The sequence below is a fragment of the Dendropsophus ebraccatus genome, chromosome 12 (assembly GCF_027789765.1).
Source record: "Dendropsophus ebraccatus isolate aDenEbr1 chromosome 12, aDenEbr1.pat, whole genome shotgun sequence".
In the NCBI taxonomy this organism is placed as follows: Eukaryota; Metazoa; Chordata; class Amphibia; order Anura; family Hylidae; genus Dendropsophus; species Dendropsophus ebraccatus.
Window position 1 is genome coordinate 74,684,269 of NC_091465.1, and position 22,320 is coordinate 74,706,588.

A 22,320-nucleotide genomic window follows, 5' to 3' on the forward strand; every position below is an offset into this window, starting at 1 on the left:
TACCTGTAGTGTCCTGTATACCTGCAGGGTCGTATTTACCATTAGGCACCCATGGTCTGGTGCGTAGGGTAGCACCTTGCAGAGGGGCAGTACCCTCCCGTTCAGACTTGCCAGAAAATCTTTGGTCAGGTCTTGTATAGCGGTGTTATCCAGTCACAGTATGGCGGTATTGGTCAGGTCTGGTATGGCAGTGTTATTCAGTCACAGTGTGTCGGTATTGGTCATGTCTGGTATGGCAGTGTTATCCAGTCACAGTATGGCGGTATTGGTCAGGTCTGGTATAGCAGTGTTATCCAGTCACAGTATGGCGGTATTGGTCAGGTCTGGTATGGCAGTGTTATTCAGTCACAGTGTGTCGGTATTGGTCATGTCTGGTATAGCAGTGTTATCCAGTCACAGTATGGCGGTATTGGTCAGGTCTGGTGTGGCGGTGTTCTCCAGTCACAGTGTGGTGGTATTGGTCAGGTCTGGTATAGTGGTGTTATCCAGTCACAGCATGGCGGTATTGGTCAGGTCTGGTATGGCAGTGTTATCCAGTCACAGTATGGCGGTATTGGTCAGGTGTGGTATGACAGTGTTATCCAGTTACAGTATGGCGGTATTGGTCAGGTCTGGTATAGCAGTTTTTTCCAGTCATAGTATGGTGGTATTGGTCAGGTGTGTTATGACAGTATTATCCCGTCACAGTATGGTGGTATTGGTCAGGTCTGGTATAGCGGTGTTATCCAGTCACAGTATGGCGGTATTGGTCAGGTCTGATATGATGGTGTTATCCAGTCACAGTATGGCGGTATTGGTCAGGTCTGGTGTGGCGGTGTTACCCAGTCACAGTTTGGTGGTATTGGTCAGGTCTGGTATGGCAGTGTTATCCAGTCACAGTATAGCAGTATTGGTCAGGTCTGGTATGACAGTGTTATCCAGTCACAGTATGGTGGTATTGGTCAGGTCTGGTATGACAGTGTTATCCAGCACAGTATGGCGGTATTGGTCAGGTCTGGTGTGGCAGTGTTATCCAGTCACAGTATATGGCAGTATTGATCAGGTCTGGTATGGCAGTGTTATCCAGTCACAGTATGGTGGTATTGGTCAGGTCTGGTGTGGCAGTGTTATCCAGTCACAGTATGGTGGTATTGGTCAGGTCTGGTGTGGCAGTGTTATCCAGTCACAGTATGGCGGTATTGGTCAGGTCTGGTATGACAGTGTTATCCGGTCATAGTATGGCGGTATTGGTCAGGTCTGGTGTGGCAGTGTTATCCAGTCACAGTATATGGCAGTATTGATCAGGTCTGGTATGGCAGTGTTATCCAGTCACAGTGTGGCGGTATTGGTCAGGTCTGGTATGGCAGTGTTATCCAGCACAGTATGGCGGTATTGGTCAGGTCTGGTGTGGCAATGTTACCCAGTCACAGTTTGGTATACCTGTAGTGCCCTGTATATACATGTACTGTATAGATGCAGTAGGGGGTCCTGTATATACATATACTGTATAGATGGAGTAGGGGGCCCTGTATATACATGTACTGTATAGATGGAGTAGGGGGTCCTGTATATACATGTACTGTATAGATGGAGTAGGGGGTCCTGTATATACATGTACTGTATAGATGGAGTAGGGGCCCTGTATATACATGTACTGTATAGATGGAGTAGGGGGTCCTGTATACATGTACTGTATAGATGGAGTAGGGGGTCCTGTATATACATGTACTGTATAGATGGAGTAGGGGGCCCTGTATACATGTACTGTATAGATGGATTAGGAGGTCCTGTATATACATGTACTGTATAGATGGAGTAGGAGGTCCTGTATATACATGTACTGTATAGATGGAGTAGGGGGCCCTGTATATACATGTACTGTATAGATGGAGTAGGGGGTCCTGTATACATGTACTGTATAGATGGAGTAGGGGGCCCTGTATATACATGTACTGTATAGATCGAGTAGGGGGTCCTGTATACATGTACTGTATAGATGGAGTAGGGGGTCCTGTATATACATGTACTGTATAGATGGAGTAGGGGGCCCTGTATACATGTACTGTATAGATGGAATAGGAGGTCCTGTATATACATGTACTGTATAGATGGAGTAGGAGGTCCTGTATATACATGTACTGTATAGATGGAGTAGGGGGTCCTGTATATACATGTACTGTATAGATGGAGTAGGGGGTCCTGTATACATGTACTGTATAGATGGAGTAGGGGGCCCTGTATATACATGTACTGTATAGATGGAGTAGGGGGTCCTGTATATACATGTACTGTATAGATGGAGTAGGGGGCCCTGTTTATACATGTACTGTATGGATGGAGTAGGGGGTCCTGTATACATGTACTGTATAGATGGAGTAGGGGGTCCTGTATATACATGTCCTGTATAGTTGGAGTAGGGGGTCCTGTATATACATGTCCTGTATAGATGGAGTAGGGGGCCCTGTATAGATGGAGTAGGGGTCCTGTATATACATGTACTGTATAGATGGAGTAGGGGGTCCTGTATATACATGTACTGTATAGATGGAGTAGGGGGTCCTGTATATACATGTACTGTATAGATGGAGTAGGGGGTCCTGTATATACATGTACTATATAGATGGAGTAGGGGGCCCTGTATATACATGTACTGTATAGATGGAGTAGGGGGTCTACCAGTTATTACTGTGGATGTTGTGAGGCAGCTTCCCTAGCAACCATTGCTCCCTGTGAAAATGAAAGCAGTAATCCTATTGGTTGCTAAGGCTCCAACTGCCGTGTCTGCTGCAGCTAATTATATCACCTGTGTTTGCAGTGTGGAGATTTTCCCATTCATCTCTATGGGGCGCCTCTCTTTCCCCCCCCCCCCCCCCCCATTCCCTCCTGTACATCTGGAGGTGACGGGACCTTCGCTAAAACCTTCCCGGGCACCCAATGTATCTGTGTGCCAAATTTGGGGTCAAACAGTTCAGGCGTTTGGAAGTCTATAGAGGACAGACAGACAGACAGACAGACTTTGATTTTTATTATATAGATACAGTATACATACACTATGTCGCTTTACATCTACATTATAGCTATATAGACACCTGTCAGACCACTGATTTAAAGGGATATCCAGTGCTACAAAAACATGGCGAGTTTCCCCCTACTGTTGTCTCCAGTTTGGGGGGGGGGGGGTTGAAACTCAGTTCCATTTAAGTAAATGGAGCTTAATTGCAAACGGCACCTGAACTGGAGACAACAGTAGGGGGAAAGTGGCCATGTTTTTGTAGCGCTGGATAACCCCTTTAAGAGCAGAGTGGTGGTCTGTAATCTTGAGGAAAAGAAGGCAAGTTAAACGGATGTGTTTACAAAAAAGTTAAACTTGACAAGTCCTAGAAGTATAACTATGTTAGTTCAGGATGAGGAGAGGTAGCAGTCATACTTTGGCCTCTGATTGTCCTACCATTAACACTTATCCCCTATTAGGGGATGTGTATATACTATGGGGTCTGAACACCTGGACCTCCTGCGACCTTGAGCACAGGGATCTTGAGTCTCCCATCACAATGGAGTGGTCAGTGTTGGATTGGCCCACCAGAGGACCGGAGGATCTTCCGTTGGGCCACCAGCCCAGAACCTGAAGAACCTACCGCTGTAGTTGCTGCAAGCGCTACAAACACTCCAACTCCCAGCATTTACAGCGGCCAGCCCTCAGGATATGCTGGGAGTTGTCATACTTTGAACAGACAATCCTGATATCTACTCGGGCTGTAAAAGTATTTACTTTTAGTCCTGGACCTTCAGTGCTGATGGTTGCGACTCATAGATTGCAGCCATCATTTACTAAAGGGTTGTGCTCTCAGAAACTACATTTCCCAGCACACCCTAAGACCCTTTCAGAATGTCCACATGTATTTCGACTGAAAACTGTTATTTACAAGGTACTTGTGAACATCCTGGATCCATCCTGGAACCAGGTAAGCGTGTCGCTTCCCACTTGTTCTTCATTGATGGGCCTCCCAGGATAATTTTTTTTGATTGGCCTCAGGTACCCACGTCCGACACTGGGAGTGGTGGTCACGTGTACACAGTGACCAGGGCCGGCTCCAGGTTTTTGTGGGCCCTTGGGCGAGAGAGCCTCAGCGGGCCCCTTTGTATAGCACACCTCAGGGCACACCTACCAAATAAAGTTTGACAAAATACTGAAAAAAAAACGTAATTCAGTAACTCACAGGTGACTTCTTCTTTGATCTGAGGCGATCGCTCTCCGTTTCCTCTCCATCTTGCCCAGACCTCCATGATGATATCTTCAAGCTACAATTCATCTCTTCGGGACCTGTCAGACAAACATATTAGGCTCCGCACATTTCCCATAGTAATATCCCCTGCTCCCCATAGTAATGCCCCCTGCTCAGCCCCCATAGTAATGTCCCCTGCTCTGTCCCCATAGTAATGCCCCCTGCCCCCATAGTAATGCCCCCTGCCCCCATAGTAATGTCCCCTGCTCCCCATAGCAATGTCCCCTGCTCCCCATAGCAATGTCCCCTGCCCCCATAGTAATGTCCCCTGCCCCCATAGTAATGTCCCCTGCTCTGTCCACATAGTAATGTCCCCTGCTCCCCATAGTAATGTCCCCTGCTCCCCATAGTAATGTCCCCTGCTCTGTCCACATAGTAATGTCCCCTGCCCCCATAGTAATGTCCCCTGCTCTGTCCACATAGTAATGTCCCCTGCTCCCCATAGTAATGTCCCCTGCTCCCCATAGTAATGTCCCCTGCTCTGTCCACATAGTAATGTCCCCTGCTCTGTCCCCATAGTAATGTCCCCTGCTCCTCATAGTAATGTCCCCTGCCCCCATAGTAATTTCCCCTGCCCCCATAGTAATGTCCTCTGCCCCCATAGTAATGTCCCCTGCCCCCATAGTAATGTCCTCTGCCCCCATAGTAATGTCCCCTGCTCAGCCCCCTATAGTAATGTCCCCTGCCCCCATAGTAATGTCCTCTGCCCCATAGTAATTTCCCCTGCTCCCCATAGTAATGTCCCCTGCCCCCAAAGTAATGCCCCCTGCTCCCCATAGTAATGTCCCCTGCCCCCATAGTAATGTCCCCTGCCCCCATAGTAATGTCCCCTGCCCCATAGTAATGTCCCCTGCCCTGTCCACATAGTAATGCCGCCTGCCCCCATAGAAATGCCCCATACTCTCCCTCAACACAGAAAAAAAATAAAATAAAACCATACTCACTAATCCGGGCGGGGGACGGGTCCTCTTCTCCCTTGTATGCTCCTTTTGGATCCACCAGCAGGCGTGATGACGTCATCGCTCTGCGTCTGCTGGTGAGATCAGATCCAGGCAGGGATGAGACTAGAATGGAGGTGCTAGAAGGAGGTCCTCACCCTGGAGTCTGTATTCTAGCTTCTTCACCATAGAGCAGGCTAGAATGGAGTTACAATCAGGAGGCATTACATGAGGTATACCGGGGAGAACTACAACTCCCAGCATGCCCAGCCTGTTATTATGGGAGATCAGAGGACATCACAGGAGGAGCTATGAGAGGAGGACTACAGCTCCCAGCATGGACAGCCTGTTATTATGGGAGATCAGAGGACATTACAGGAGGAGAGTTAAGAGGAGTACTACAACTCCTAGCATGGACAGCCTGTTATTATGGGAGATCAGAGGACATCACAGGAGGAGATATAAGAGGAGGACTACAACTCCCAGCATGGACAGCCTGTTATGGGAGATTAGAGGACATCACAGGAGGAGGTATAAGAGGAGGACTACAACTCCCAGCATGGACAGCCTGTTATTATGGGAGATCAGAGACCATTACAGGAGGAGATTTAAGAGAAGGACTACAACTCCCAGCATACAGAGGGAAGGTATTAGTGAGCCTCGACCCCTCATGTCACATGACAATGATCACAGGTCCTTCATCCATTTGCAGCCTCTCCCGTTCTCAGCCCCGCCCCTTATGACGTCACCACAGGTCCTTCCCCATAGCTCTGCAGCAAACACAGCAGGTCCTTCTAGCAACCCAGAGGTTGGTGATGAGGCGGGTATGTGGCTCACTGCTCGGGCAAGTGTCGGGGGCCCCCTGAGCGGCCGTGGGCCCCGGCACTTGCCCGAGTATGCCGGGTGCTGACGCCGGCTCTGACAGTGACCTCTATTTACTGACCATAGGACTGCTGAATAGCTTTGTGCCGTGGTTGTACAACCCTCAAAGGCCAACCTGACACATTAGATGACAGCAGTTCTATGAAAGGCGTGTAAAGGAGGAGGAGCTAGGCCAGGTTTTGCTAGGAGGCTTAGCTTCCTCATGATCAAAACTACAGAACCACAAATAAAATTCAAGTTTTTCACGAAATATAAATTTAATTATCAAATCAGAAAATTGTAGTCCCATTCAGGGAAAACTTAAATCTAGTGTCTAGGAAAAAATTGCATAATGGATTTTAGTTCACTACTAGAGATGAGCGAACCTCGAGCATGCTCGAGTCGATCCGAAAACGCCCACCTTCACATGAATCTTTCTTTCACCAGGGTCTCCGGATGGACATATTAAGTGTGGGGCAGAACGTTTAGAACAAAGTGTCAAGTTTTCCTGTTCATGGACTGGAGGTTATCCACCCGCTGTTGTAAATCTGGTGTACAATAACTTTAACCAAATTGGGCTTGATCAAATGATTACAGATGTACCGCTCTACCTCTTCGCCCTTGGAACACAGCTGTCTTGCAACGCAAGCCATGGAGGATCCAGTGAAAGCTGCTTACTGATGATTGGTAAGAATTGAAGTCTGTATAAAATATACTGCTGTTTATTCTTAAACATGTTTCTCAGGATGACATCTTTCCATATTCCCTATTATACCATATGGAAATCATAGAGGTGGTCCCAGACTTTAGACCCCCCCCCCTTTTATCATTCAGAGCAAAGACTGGCTAATAAGCATGGTCTCTCAAGTTGGCGGACATAAAATGATGCACATACTATACATTTTGATTTTATCTAGGAATAAATGGTTTAGTGGTTTTTTTTTAGGATATAGGGTTTCAACAATGGTATCGTCTAAGACATACAATACAAAAGATGAAAATAAATATCTACATACATTGCTGTGTTGTACATGGTGAAGCCTCCACCAAACACCAAAGATCTAGACGAGATTTATCTGTAGTAAATTTTTTATTTCACACAGCTGCTATAGGATCAGTGGGCCAGGGTGGTCCAGGAGGCAGGCCACACAGTTGCTATGGGATCAGTGGGCCAGGGTGGCCCAGAAGGGAGGCAGGCCACACAGTTGCTATGGGATCAGTGGGCCAGGGTGGCCCAGGAGGCAGGCCACACAGTTGCTATGGGATCAGTGGGCCAGGGTGACCCAGAAGGGAGGCCACACAGGTGCTATGGGGTCAGTGGGCCGGGGTGGCCCAAGACAGATTTACTTTACTTCACATGCATACAATGCTGCCAAGGCTATAATGATCACAGAGAGTAAGGCTGCAAACCCAGGCCTAGACCCTACGCCAGTCTTCAATAAAGCCTTGTCCCCATGGACGCTGCTGGATTTACTATGAGACGCATGTGTCTTAGTAAATGCAGTGAGACCTGCAGTTACAGGTGTACAACTCTACACCTTCCCTGGAATAGGTGTAGACTTGTGGCATGATTTACGCCTGTTTGCAGGTGTAAATCATAATCAGGCAGGGAGGGACACTCCACCTTCTGACTTGCAGCACCCCCCTTCTGCCTGCTCATTAGATAAATGGGGATTACGCCCAGGGTCGGATTAACTTTAGGCCCCGGTCTGTTCACCAAGACTGGGCCTCCCAACCCCACTGTAACTATGGTAGAACTAGCGTTGTGCTCATAGTACAGAATGGATAATATCACAATGTCTTCATTTGTGGTAAAAAATTGCAGTAAAAAAGCAGCGATTTTTTGCAAATCATGGCAGAAATGTAGCCAGGACATAGGCCCCCCAGGAGCTCAGGGCCCCGGGCTACCGCCCGAAACTGACCTATTGTAATCCGCTACTGATTACGTCAGAGAAAAAGGGCAGATGTTTACTTAAGGTTTGCAAAAATTTGCATCTTTTTACTGACATACGCCAGGAAAACAATTGATAAATTCCCCCATTTTCTTGCAGCATCAATTTTTCTTTTAAGCCATAGACTGCTTTAAGCCTGCAACCTGCAAGGGGTCAAGTGCAGCTGAGTAAGTCAGCGTTCCAGCCCAGGTGGTGCCATATTAACAAGATACAGCTGAAATGTTACCCAATTACTGAAAGGGGGCACTGTTAATGGGAGGGCTACTTACTGTGTGGAGGCACAAAGGGGGAGCCTAACTACTATGTGGGGGCATGTGTCCAAAATGTGCCCCAGTACCCTTGTGACACTCACATTTTAGCTAGTGAATACTTACAGATTCTTAAATCTGTCTCATATATGCAGTATCTCTGTTTTGGGACTGATGACAGCCCTGGTAGTAATATTTTACCGCATTATGATAAGCTATGGTGCATACGTAACCCATAAAGATAAGTTACTATTAGAGATGAGCTATTCGTTGAGTATTGCACTACTCAAAAGATTTGTTTCCGATCGAGTATCCATTCGAAAATTCAAATTTAAACAAACTTATAGCCTGTTGGGGGCTATAATGGAATACACTGGATGCCCTTCCCATCTATTCAATTATAGCAGGAAATTAATCAACTGTATATTTAATTAAAACAGCAAAAGTTCCTTCTAATTTTGCTATTGTGAACGAAAATATCAGTATTAGAACAAAAATTTTCTATTTTAATTAAATAAATTTAAATAAATTTTAATTAAACTGTTACAGGGAGCGGTATTACTGCTGGGTCCGCTAATACTGCTAAAAACTGCTCCCTGTAATAGTCAATATTTAATTAAAACAGTAAATTTTTGTTTTCATATTGCTATTTTTCGTTTATAATAGCAAAACTGAAATGAAGAAATGCTGTTTCAATTAAATATACTGTAAATATATAAATATTTATTTACAGTATATTTAATTGAAACAGCATTTTTTTGGTCTCAGTTTTGCTATTGTAAATGAAAAAAAGCTAAATGAAAACAAAAATTTTGTGTTTTTATAAAATATTAACCATTACAGGGAGCAGTATTACTGCCGGGGACCGCTAATACCGCTCCCTGTGATGTAATACTGCTTCCCTGCTTTCCCAATTGCATTCCAGAGGTGTTTGCATCATTTTCTAAAGGTTTAGGTGACATTATGGAATTTAGGTTTCCAAGGAACAAGTATTTTTTTCCCATTGACTTTACTGGGGTTCGATATTTGATCTATTCAAATCGAATTTCGAGCTTTCGAATATTTTACTACTCGCTCATCTCTAGTTACTATATACTATACTTCCTATATAACTGAGTGAAATCTACAAAATCAACTATAATTCCATATATTTCCCCAGACACACCACAAGCTCCTGGCTTTGTCAATAACAGCGTTAAAGAAACCAACACGGGGAGCAGCACTTTCATTTCTGTTAATCTTAACAACAGTTACACTCGGGCGGCTCAGATCTTCCCTGCAACGTTCTCGTGGTTTCACCTTAACCCATCTCCATCCGAGCTCTTCAATTCAGAAAGTATTTCCATAACCTACTCTGAGTTCTCATCATTTCTCATTATACATTCCATGAGCCAGGAGTTTAGCGGACAGTACATGTGCAAAGCCCAGAATGCCATGGGAAGCAATACCTTTACATTTACTCTCAATGTGAAGGAAGAAGGTAAGTGAACATCTAGATGGAGCATAAAACAAACTTTGTGTGGTGTTGTTTTTTTTTACATTTAACCTATTGACAGTGATGTTACAATCTTGGGTTAAAGGGGTATTCCGATGTGCTACCATCTTTTAAATAATTCCGGGTCAGGTGAGATTTACCGCAGCAGCAGCTCCTTCTGGTCCTCCAATGCTCGCTTCTTCTGCCTGCTTCTGAGACAAGATATAAAGACAGGACCTTCCCTCCCAGGCAGTCACTTTTGAGACACCGCTGTGGTACTGCTAGCCAAATGTTAGGAGGTTCCAGAACACACAGAATCCTCCTTTACCCCTATGTGGACTTCAGTTTAGTTTCAGTTTGCTTTAAACTTAAGATTTGAGTAATCTGGGACAGACCAGTTACTGGACTGCCCGAATGACAGAACTGTTCATGAGCAGGGACTCCTGTCTAAGACAGAGGTCCCTGTTCCTGTACTAACTGATTAGCAGGGCATTGTATACCCAGAGTTAATGTGTGCTACCCAGTGGTGCTGGAAGAGTCACCACCTACACTTTTACTTTCACTAGGTTTGTCACTCTACCCCTGACACAGCTAGCAATAACTGAGCAGAGAGGCACTCAATGTATACCACCCTGCTTAGTATGTACATTCCTTAGTACTATGTGCATTGCACATAGTACTAGTACTATGTCCATTTAGCTTCAGTGAATGCTGGTCATGTGGTTGTCTTGTCTTGCTTCTGAGCTGCCAGGTTGCTTGAATAATAGGTAGTATAAAATATTGGACCTGTTACTTCCTTCAGTTACTTATTTGCCCAAAATTAAACTAGGAAGGTCATGTGACCAGAAACCAGAGTGTCACTCTTTTTGTCCCACTTGTCTGGTCGCGTAACTTGGTCTATCATTCAAGTCGTGCAACCAGGCAGCGTGACGCTATGACTCTTGGTCCCACAACCAGGAATCACCTTGTATCCCAGCCTTAAACTGAGCAGCAAGGCACAAACGCACCACATCCCCCACATCTCATATCAAGCAACCTGCAATATAGCCAAACTATGCGACAAAACCGCAGCAATGTTCAAAGGTGTTTTGAAAAGATGTGAATTAGAGCAGCCAGATAATGGCATATCCAGATCTATTACCGTATACAGTATACATTTCCTATGGTATAATGGTACACAAGAAAAGGAAACTACTACTTCTATTGTTTCTTTCCAGCTTACAGTCCAGCAGGTAGGTAGCCGATAACCTAATGTCTTCTGGTGTTATTTCATTCCCACAGAAAGTCTCTCAGGAGGTGCTACAGCAGGCATAGTACTCGGCTCTATCGCAATTGTGGCTTGGATTGGTCTCGTTTTATTCTTTATCATTAAAAAAAAAACGTTCTGGAAAAAAAATGGTAAGATAAATGGGAAAGAGTAAGAAACAATAATTTAGTGGTCTTGCAGGATCCCTGTGGGGCCAATGGTTGGATGTTGTATGTGATGTGCCACATTCAATGCGTAAGTTTGATGTTTATATTTTTTAAGTTATATACTAATTTAGGCCATGTTCACAAGGCGTAAGAGACCGGCCGTTCCGTGACCCGGTCAGGTCATGGAACGACCGGTCTCTGAAAAGATCATCCCGGACGGTACTGCAGTGAAGTACCGGCCGTATGATCTTTCGGCCCACAGAGTTCTGATGCGGGCGCATCAGTGCACGCCCGCATCAAAACTCCGCACAGCACACAATAGAGAGTGCAGCCAGAGCCGCTTGCTCCATTGTGTTAACTGACAGGGTTTTCTGGTGCCGCTATTCACTGAATTGACATGTCGGTTCTCTATGGCACTGCATGGGATCTCGGCCAGAGTGTATACCAAGACCTGAGGAAGTGTCTGGCCAGGCCTAGTTTACTGTGTCTTGGCAGTAGCGGCCTACTCACCAGCTGCAGCGGTGTCCCTCCTCAGTCAGTGATTGGCTGAGCAGGCCATCACTATAGAGATGATTCCCCCACTTAAAAATCTTTTGGGGGGCACAGTCTCTCAAGCATTTACGTTGGACCATGCATTGACGGACATTACCGTAAGCCAATCAAGAGATTTATGCATTGAAGTGCCTGAAGTATGTGACCCAGCGCCATTCTAATATCAAATCCCCCCAGTTGCATCAACAGAAGCTTTCAAGTCTTGCCACAAAATAATGTAGATGAATTAAAAACTTTCAAGCTTTGGCTGTACACATACAGGCTATAGAATCTAAGCTACACCACCACTGTCATGAAGGTGAATCAATAGGAAAAGTCCAATTGCAATACAAAACAGGTAGATAAAGAAATAGGAAAAGTGTATTAAGGATCTGTATGTCCAACTTGAAGAGACTCATGCGAAACTCAAAGACCTTGCAAATCGGTCTCAGAGGGCCAATTTAAAGGATTAAAGCTTTCAAGGAACTGTGAAGCCCCTATTACACGGGGCGACGGAGAGGAGCAAACGAAGGCTGTCAGCACTCGTTTGCTCCTCTTTCCCCGCTTGTTGCCAGCGTTATTCCACGCATCGGCAGCAAGCGGGTGGGGACCGTGGGGAGCTGCAGGGGGGCTGCCCAGGTGATCGCTGGATCGTCCGGGCAGCCCATAGCAGATAGCATCGGTCTGCGGCCACCACTCCTATTCCACATAGCGACGGCAGCAGATCGCTGCTATATTAGTCGTTTGTCTTTCAACGTGTTGAAAGACAAACGACAGCAACAATCAGCCGTCATCGGTCATGTCGGCTGATCGTTGTCTTCTATTACACAAGACGATTATCGACTAAATACGGCAGATAATCGTTTTGTGTAATAGGGCCTTAACTGATCTCAAAGTGGCGGTCGATAACCTGTTTGAGCAGACAATGACATAGATAGAGTACATGGGGCCCCACCCAAAGAGGGGCCCCACCCACCCAACGTACGCCTGCTGTTCTGTGACTGGACAATGTCACAGAATGGCGGGGTCAGTGAATAGCGGCATGTCAGTTTTTTCTGTGGCCACTAGGAATCCCACTCTGGCCGGGATTCCATTGAAATCAATGTGTTCGTCAATAAATAAATAACGTCCGTGGTTGCAAAACTGCAACTATGGCTGTTTCTTTGAAATTGTACGTAGTTTGAACTTAGCCTAAGGTGAACTTCTGCATATGTTATATACAACTGTTGTTTTGTACCTTGCTGTGGACTATGGTCTCCTTATTTGCATACAACATGGACTTTGTGGTAAGTGTACATCTAACCTGCAGTACTAGTCTCATTTCTCTATCCTTATAACTGCTAGGTTTGCTCTCTGTCAAAAACGTTGGCTGCTTTTTTTTTTTTTTTAAATGTAAAGGTCCTAATTGCCCTTTCCTGCATTAAGTAATCGTCCGATCTAGTAAAATAAAACAATATTGTTCCCACACGGTGAACGTTGTAAACAAAAAGCGGTAAAAAAAAAAAAAACACGCCAAAATTGATGATTTTTATTACATTTTATTTTTAAAAAATATATAAAAATTGATCAATACGTCTGATCTACACAAATCTGATACTAATAAAAACTAGAGATCATGGCGGCAAGAAATGACATCCCATACAGCCCCATATGTGAAAAAAATAAAAACGTCATAAGAGTCACAATAGGGACATTGTAATCACACCTATTTGCAAAAAAAAGTTATACTATAAACAAAAATAGTAAAATATTAGAAAAGCTCCATAAACTGCATATCACTGTATTCAGACTGACCTATAGAATAAAGATAAAATGTCAGTTTTACCGTTAGGTACATTACATGAACACAGAAATTAGCAGAATTGTGTTTTTTTTTCCCAATTTCACCACATAAATAATGTTTTGGGGGTTCCATCTAACATGTTATGGTAGATAGAAAGATAACATTACAAAGTCCACCTGTGTCTGAGAAGTAGCTGGAAAAATTATTGCCCAGTAGCTGGAAAAATAAAAGAGTTATAGCTCTTAGAAAACAAGGAGGAAAGAACGAAAACGCAAAACTAAAAATTGGGGCGGTCCTTAAAGTGTAACTGTCATATTTTTTTTATTGCAGAAATCAGTAGTATAGGCAATTCTAAGAAACTATATAATAGGTTTTATTAGGCAAAAAAAAAAGCCTCTTTCTGTACTCAAAAAGCTGTTTCCCAGCCTCCACCCCTCCCTTCTAATCTGTGCATTATCAGGCAAATTCATCTTCATTACAAAGAAGCAAGTGAAGACGGGTTCTGCTGTGTCCATTATATCCTATGGAGGGGGGAGGGCCCGAGGGAGATGAGTGAGCAGGAAGAGGAGACATGAAGGTCAGCTGTTTGGAGAGTCTCTGGGCACCTAAAACGCTGGATTCAGAAGTCAGAAAGGTCAGTGCTTATCTAGGAACTTGCGAGGGGAAGATTGCAGGGTGTTGTGCTGTGCAGGACTGCTCCATGCTCACTCAACTCCTCTCAGCCCCTCCCCTCTCCATAGAGTATGAATGGACACAGAAATCCTGCTTTTTCTGAAGTGAGGGGGGAGGCTGGAAAACAGCTTTTTCAGTACAGAAGGAAACTCTTTTGCTAAATAAAACCTATTATGGTGCGTTCACACCTACAGGATCTGCAGCTGATTTTCTGCAGCAGATTTCATTTAAATAACTGAACACAGCATCAAATCTGCTGCAGATCTGCTGCAGATCCTGTAGGTGTGAACACACCCTTACAGAGTTTCTTAAAATCGCTTGTACTATTGAAATTTATTGTTTTCAGAAAAATGACCCTGAAATGACAGTTACGCTTTAACCCTTAGAGGATCGGGCCAATTTGCACATTTTTACACTTCTGATTTTTTTCCTCCTTATGCTTAAAAGGCCATAGCAGTTGCATTTTTTCACCTAGAGACCCACATGAGCCCTTATCTTTTGCGCCACTAATTGTACTTTAAGGCTGCGTTCACACTACGTATATTTCAGTCAGTATATGTATATTTCAGTCAGTATTGCAACCAAAACCAGGAGTGGATTAAAAACACAGAAAGGATCTGTTCACACAATGTTGAAATTGAGTGGATGGGCGCCATTTAATGGCAAATATTTGCTGTTATTTTAGAACAACGGCTGTTATATTGAAATAATGGAAGTTATTTACTGTTATATGGCGGCCATCCACTCAGTTTCAACATTGTGTGAACAGATCCTTTCTGTGTTTTTAATCCACTCCTGGTTTTGGTTGCAATACTGACTGAAATATACTGGCTGAAATATACGTAGTGTTAACACAGCCCAAAGGGTAAAAAGGAAAAATTGGCAGCACATCTATGACTCTGTTCACACTGCAGGTTGCACGCTGCTTGTGGCTTAAGTACAGACAAAAAAACAGAAGGTGCAACAGCAACCCACAGGTGCAAGGGCTTACCGTATATACTCCCTCCAGCGTACACACGATAAACACCTGCTCTGTAGATATTAAAAAGTGAGGATCTTAGCAAACTATTTGATCAAACAGAGTGTACCATGTCGCCACATGGTCCCTTCTCTAGCATTTTCACACTAGCAATGGCTTCTTCTGGGCTGTATAAGCCTACAACTGGGCAGATAAGAGCCAAATTATTTTTTGTTGGCTTGCACTTCTCCTATGTCCCAAGGGTGCTATAAAAGAGATCATTTAGATGCTGCAGCCGAAAGCAATCGAGTGCCGAGCCGGGATCAGCGCCATTACGGCGCAGACCCTGGCCAGTGCCAGATGGAAGGATCGCCCCTCCGTGACTATGTCGTGGGGGGGGGGGGGCGATCTGCCCCACTAGACACCAGGGAATCGTCTGCAGTCAGTTTTCAGGTGCAGCTGTCAACTTGGACAGCTGCATGTGAAAACTTGATTAGCGGGCACGGCGATGGGACCGTGCCCACTAATAGCCGCGGCCCAGGGCTAAATGCCGTACCCCGGACCGTGGCGGTACACCCAGGGTCGCCTAGGGGTTAAGGCCATTTTGGCCTCTGTCCTTAAGGGGTTAATAGTCGTGTTAAACATTAAAAGCTTTTCACTCATAACATTCTATACATACTCCCTCTTTTTTTCCTAGATCCATACATTAGTGTTTCCCATTAGTTTCTAAGGCTTCTGCTGAGGAAAAGAAGAGGGAAGTCGACCGATCATCTTCTAAACACTTTCATTTTGTTTCCCAGATAACAATATAAGATCCGAACCGATGACTTTTACTCGTAAAGAGGAAGATTCAGCATCCTACGATTGTGAATGGCGCTCCCAAAACCAGAAAGGTAACTTTCTTTCATGCTGAAAAAATACATCTCCACATTTCTCCCACTCCTGGTCAGACCATAATCCGGTTATAAAATCCACACTCCTATGGAGGATCAACTACTCGCTTTTGACTAAACCTACAATCTTGACTAATCCTACTAAGTCTTAAAGGGGTATTCAGCTCAAACATAACTGTTCATATGTTGTTGCCCAGAGTGAGACTAACAATTCCTCTCATACTTGTTATTACCTATTCAGTCTCCTTCCCCAATTTCTAAACTGCTATTTTCTGCTGAAGACATAAAAATCTGTGTGTGAGCTTTTCTCTCTGTCTTCCCTCTCCCCTCTGAGACAGCTGATGTAAAGCTGAAGTCCCTATCTGCAACTTTGTAATGCCGGAGGAATAATCACAGTGAGGTCATTAGCAACTTGACCTCAGATTAACTCACCCAGCATTACAAAGAAGATACAAGGTTGCAGCTAAAGCCAGTCAGGGACTTGTTTACATCAGCCGTCTTGAAAGGGAGGGGGGAGGAGAGGGAGATGGAGAGAAAAGCTCACACAGATTTTTTTTGTGTCTTTAGCAGAAAGCAGCAGCTCAGAACTGAGGGAAGGGGACTGAATAGTTAATAATAAGTATAGAAGCATTTGTTAGTCTCACCATGAGCGGCAACATATCAAAAAAAGTAATGTTTGAGTGGAATACCCCATTAAAGGACAACTCCCGTGGGACCCCCCCCCCAAAAAAAAACACAGACACACACAGACACCATACTCACCATCCCTCTGGTGACGATCGCCACTCCATTCGCCCGCCGTCCGCCTCACCATCACCGCCGTCCGCCGTCCAGCGATGTCTCTGACTTCCGGGTCCTGGGGATGGAAAAGGCTGCCAGTGCGCTTGCGCACCGGCAGCCTTTTCATTGGCTGGAGCGCATCACATGGCTTCCAGCAACCTCAGCCAATCAGGGCTGAGCAAGCTGGAAGCCATGTGATGCGCTCCAGCCAATGAAAAGGCTGCTGGTGCGCATGTGCACCAGCAGCCTTTTCCGTCCCATTCACTCTCTATGAAGACGCCGAGGAGGAAGAAGACCCGGACCGCCCCCCCGGCTCTGACGTCGTCGTCACCAGATGCCGCCCGGGAGAAGAGGACCGTGACGATCGTAATAGGTAATGTATATATTCTTTAACTTCCGGGCGGGGGGGTCGGGGGTCCGAAAGTGGGGGAAGGGGGCCAGCTCGGGTATTTAACCACATTACAAAGTTATATAACTTTGTAATGTGTGTTAAATAAACTAAAAAAAAAAATTTGTGGGAGTTGTTCTTTAAGGTCTTGAAGAGGTCTTAAAAGCTTGGTCACAAAGAAAGGGATCAGATGAATGATGTAAGTATGACACTTGTGTGGGTCTATGGGAAGTAACACAGGCCTGGGAGGCACTAACCATGACTGGCATATAATCTGAATAGGGTCAAATAATCTCATCCGTTTAAATAACTTGTAATTTTCTTTTTTTAAAGGATCCAAGAAAACAGACAAAGACCAGAGAGGTGAGTGGTAAACTACTGCGAGTATTAACTCTTCCAATACCCTAGACCCAAAGGTGAATGGGCACTGATCCCTTCATCACCCAGAGAGGCAAACATCATCCTCTCCACTCCCCTAAGCCATCAAGAAAAAGACTTTAACCCCTGCACTCTTCCATTCCCAGGGCTGAAACAAGTGGTGGGTAGAGTAATTGGACAAGTGGGAGGGCACTATTGTGGGAGGGGAAGCACAATGGGGGGAATGTGTCAAAGTTTTAAACCTTTGTCATCTCACAGGCTCCTGCTCTACAAACGGTGCATGGAAAAACCCGGAACAGGATCAGCATGAAAGAAAACAAAGTCCAGCACCTTGAATGGAGAAAAACTTCATGACTTTCTTTATTTAAAGGGGAAGTCTGGTGGAAATTTTTATTAAAGTATTGTATTGTATTGTATACAAATCACCAATATACACTTATTACAGGAAATGCACATAAAGTGCTTTTTTTCCCTGCACTTACTACAGCATCAAGGCTTCACTTCCTGGATAAAATGGTGATGTCACTTCCTGGATAACATGGTGATGTCGTGGCCCGACTCCCAGAGCTGTGCGGGCTGTGGCTGCTGGAGAGGATGATGGCAGGGGGACACTGAGGGACACAGGGCTCTGGAGTGACACTGAACATCCCCCTGCCACCATCCTCTCCAGCAGCCACGGCCCACACAGCTCTGTAGTCGGGTCGTGACATCACAATTTATCCAGGAAGTCTCTCCTTGATGCAGTAGTAAGTGCAGGGAAAAAATAACTTTATAAGCATTTCCTGTAATAAGTGTATATTGGTCATCTGTATAACTTTTGGGGGGGCAATACAATACTTAAATAAAAATTTTCACCGGACTTCTCCTTTAACGCGGGATAATACACAGGAACAGACAAAAGCACTGGCTGACTGGTTCGGCAACACTTGCCTGGCTCACAACCAGTTCTTTTGTCTGTTCTTCTGTATTCCATGTGAAATAAAGAAAGTTGTGAAGTTTTTACTCCATTTAAGGTGCTGGACTTTGTTTCCTTTATCAAAAGGTGATCTGTATTATGCCTTTTGCCTTTAGAGTGCTTCTCTCCAAATTCATCAAACTGGTGCATGCACCATAATAAATTTGGCAAAGATCAGTGGCTGTGCCATATCACCTGTTAAAATGGCACATCTTCACAATCGCGCCTTTTTAAAGGTGTAATTTGGCCCGTTTTTATTTACACGATCCCCCCCCCCCCCCCCCACTTACTACAATAACGGCCCTATTCCACGGGACGATTATCGTTCGAATTATCATTACATCGTTCGGATCTAAACAATAATCGTTCGGTTGAGTAGCAGTTAACGTTTAGGCGACGAACGTTGATGGTTTAATAAGACCTGGGCCTATTTTTATCGTTCGCAAATCGTTCGCATTGAATAAGACGTCGTTCGCAGTAGCAACCAACGCAATAGCGACGACAAGACGACCGCAACAACGATCATAAGTAACGATTATCGCTCCATGTAAATGGGTGAACGATTTCAGGCCGTTCGCAATATCGGTCGCTTGAAATCGTTTATCGTTAACGATTATGCGTACGATAATCGTCCCGTGGAATAGGGCCCTAAGTCAAGATGAGGAAACACTGTCATAAGGGTCAGAAAAGCTCTGCTGTTTCAGCTCTGAATTCCAGCAGAATTGTGTGGTCTAGACTGGATTGACTTTGCGCCCTTTTTGCCCGATTTTTTTTTTAAATTAGACATGGCACTGAAAATGAACGCCCCGGTGGGCCCCCAGCTCAGTAACTGCAGTAACACTGACTGACATGTCATTTCTTACTGGTTCTTCATTGGTGGGCCCCCAATGATCATTTCCTCTGGTGGGCCCCAGATACCCCAGTCCGACACTGGACACTCTACTGAAGATGTGTGCTATATGTAGATATTTGTGCTAGAGTCCAGGGCATAGAGCTGTTATCAAGGCTTGCTAAAGAAATAGTCTGTGTTAAGACGACTACTCTTTGGGTCACCTACAATTGTCATTCAAAAGTAAAGTCAACCAAGGAATACCCGGCTTCTGCTCAGTCCTATACCATTATAAGGGCTCTAACATGTCTGCTGTTTTTTTTAGATGATGGCAACAGCTACACAGAACCAGGAGCGGTATGTTATGTTCACAAATAGGATAGCACCAGTACATGGGATTCATAAGGATAGAGGGTCTGCAGCCTTCACTTACCACTATAGCTAAGGGAAGACATTTATTAAGACTGACATACTCAGCGGGTGTGGAAATCTACCCCGGCTCCTGATATACACAAGAAAGGAGCCAGGTATGGAGCATGTTGTTCTGCCCGTGACTCTAAGTGGGCATATGCCAATCCGCCGAAAGATGCAACAGCACCAACAGGCCACAGCGGATTCAACAGGTCAAAAAGGATAAGTGCTTTACTGTTAGTCCATCAGCATACAATAAAACATGGACTCACCACTTCCAGTCGGTATGGCATCCACTGGGGAAGATGTCATATTCCAGACTTCTCACAATGCAACAGCTTTATAGCAACCAAATACAGCCAGAAAGGAGCCAGCAAAGGAACGAGTTGTTCCGACCGTGATTGTAAGCTGATGGACTATTTGGAAGCAGATTGACCCTGTATGACCCGTTGAATCCGCTGTTGCCTGTTGGTGCTGTTGCTCCTGAGCAGATGTAGATGTCTGCCATGATTTACACCTGGCATGGTAAACCATGCCCCCTTCCATCCATTAGACGAGTGGGGGTTTCGGCTGGCGTATGCTGTTCCTTCTCCGTAGTGCATGCCACCGCCGCAGATTTCATTGCTGCCCCCTATGTGCTTATTGTCAAGTAACAATACATCACCAAGAGCACGTCAGAAACATATACTCCTGCCCTGACCAGTATAATCAGAAAACTTACTTTGAAAAAGCTTACTGTATGTAAATGCGGGCCATCTAGTCATCTGGACAGGATTCACAGCACTGTATCAGCCATACGTTGCAGCAGGCAGTCTTCCAACACGTTGGTGCTCCAATGGGACTACTTGCCCAGCCACAACACTCAGATGACTAGTTGGCCTGCAATTTCATACAGTGCTGGATTTTTTCAAAGTAAGTTTTCTGATGATAACGGGCAGGGGCACAGGGCATAGGTATAATTTTTGGTCATATCCATGCTTTCATTCAGCCGGGGAAAGGTTAAAGGGGTTGGCCACTTTATAGTAAAATAGTTACGTTTGCAGTATTAGTAAGTGTACATTCTGTCCATGACTTAAGGTATTGCTGAGTCCCTTCGTCTATCCCCTACCGACCACTACCCCCCCACTAAAACCCCTTATTCCACACACACACCCTCCCCCCTTTGACCCATTAATTGAGGACACCTCCTTTAACGTTGGAAAAAATTGGCCATAACAGCCTCTTTATTAAAAGTGCTTCCAATAATTAACAAACATAAAAATAAATAACAATAATAACAATAACATTAGTTAACCCATTATGACTAGGGAGGTCTGGCAGAGCACCCTGCAGCAGCACCAGTATTCCTGGCTATCCCCCCAGCCGCACTGCGCCGACTCAGGGGCTGACAAATCTGTCATCTGGCACTGCACCATTTTCCATCCACAAGCCACCAAACAAGCGGGGAGTATCATCCCTCTTATGGGTCCCCATCCGAATTACCACCTTAACGTGCCCTGCAAGACCTCCCTACCGCAGGCTGTCATGACAAAGAAAGCACCCAAAGCCCACACCCGAACACCAAAAGCCTGTAATAGGGCGGGCGGGCTGAATCAGGTCCGGCAAGAACTGTAGCTCCACCTCTTCCTCCTCTTCTTATAACACTGCGTCCGTTGGTAAGTGACTCACCTAGCAACTCCCGCATTTTCTCCTCAAACCCCTCACCCCCTCCCAACTGGCTCACACTTAACCCCTTACTGCAACACTTAACCCCTTAAACTACATTCCCAGCTAACCTAGTCATGCTGGGCCTCCGCTAGGTCTGCGCCTCCCGCTCCGTGCCCTTCCTTAACATGGAGAAGCATGTGACTATGCCCCACCCCCAGTGTCCTCGATAGGCACAGCCATAATATTCACACATCAAAGGCATTGTCTTCCTTTTTACAAAACTTCATTTACTGAAATATCGCCTTTCAGGCCTTTGAAATATAAAAAAAAACCTATATTTAAAGGGGTTGGCCACTTTATAGTACAATTGCTCAGTGTACAGTATTAGTAAGTGTACTCACTGTATATACTGACATCAGCTCCTTGTGAGTACCTCACAGAACTAAAATCAGACTTCCCTCCTCTAGGCTGTGCTGTCCTGCTCTGTGGTGAGTCTGTCCATAAGATGGCCGACATGGAGGAACATGTCTATGGAACATGCCTATGGTGGACATTTGGGGGCGGGGCATAATCACATGCTCCTCCATGTCGGCCATCTTCTACACAGACTCAACACAGAGCAGGGCAGCACAGCCTGGAGGAGGGGAGTCTGGTATTAGCTCTGTGAGGTACACAGCTGCTGTCAGTAAGTGCAGTGAGTACACTTACTGTATACTGAACAATTTCACTATAAAGTGGCCAACCCCTTTAAAGGAAAACTATCAGCAGGTTAGACAATTCTAACCTGCTTATATGCCCCTTTTGTGCACAGGGGACTGAGGATAGGGGTACATCTCGCCTTCATCTTCGGTGCCGGTCCCATGCAGTTAGTAAATAGACCCTTATGCTAGTCGGGCAGTTTGGAGCACTGGGGGTGGAGCTAGAGCACCGATTCGCCCCAGTGCTCC

General features: G+C 45.2%; 1 protein-coding gene across 1 annotated transcript in view; it reads left to right on the forward strand.

The window, feature by feature from the left end:
- The window catches only part of LOC138768545 (V-set and immunoglobulin domain-containing protein 10-like), a 44,764-nt gene that overhangs the window by 15,801 nt on the left and 6,643 nt on the right, over positions 1-22,320 (forward strand). The window contains exons 5-10 of the mRNA XM_069946447.1: positions 6,509-6,748; positions 9,421-9,741; positions 11,017-11,133; positions 15,893-15,985; positions 17,487-17,516; positions 19,641-19,672. Of these exons, the coding sequence (XP_069802548.1) occupies positions 6,509-6,748; positions 9,421-9,741; positions 11,017-11,133; positions 15,893-15,985; positions 17,487-17,516; positions 19,641-19,672 (833 nt within the window). The remainder of the gene's footprint in view (positions 1-6,508; positions 6,749-9,420; positions 9,742-11,016; positions 11,134-15,892; positions 15,986-17,486; positions 17,517-19,640; positions 19,673-22,320) is intronic.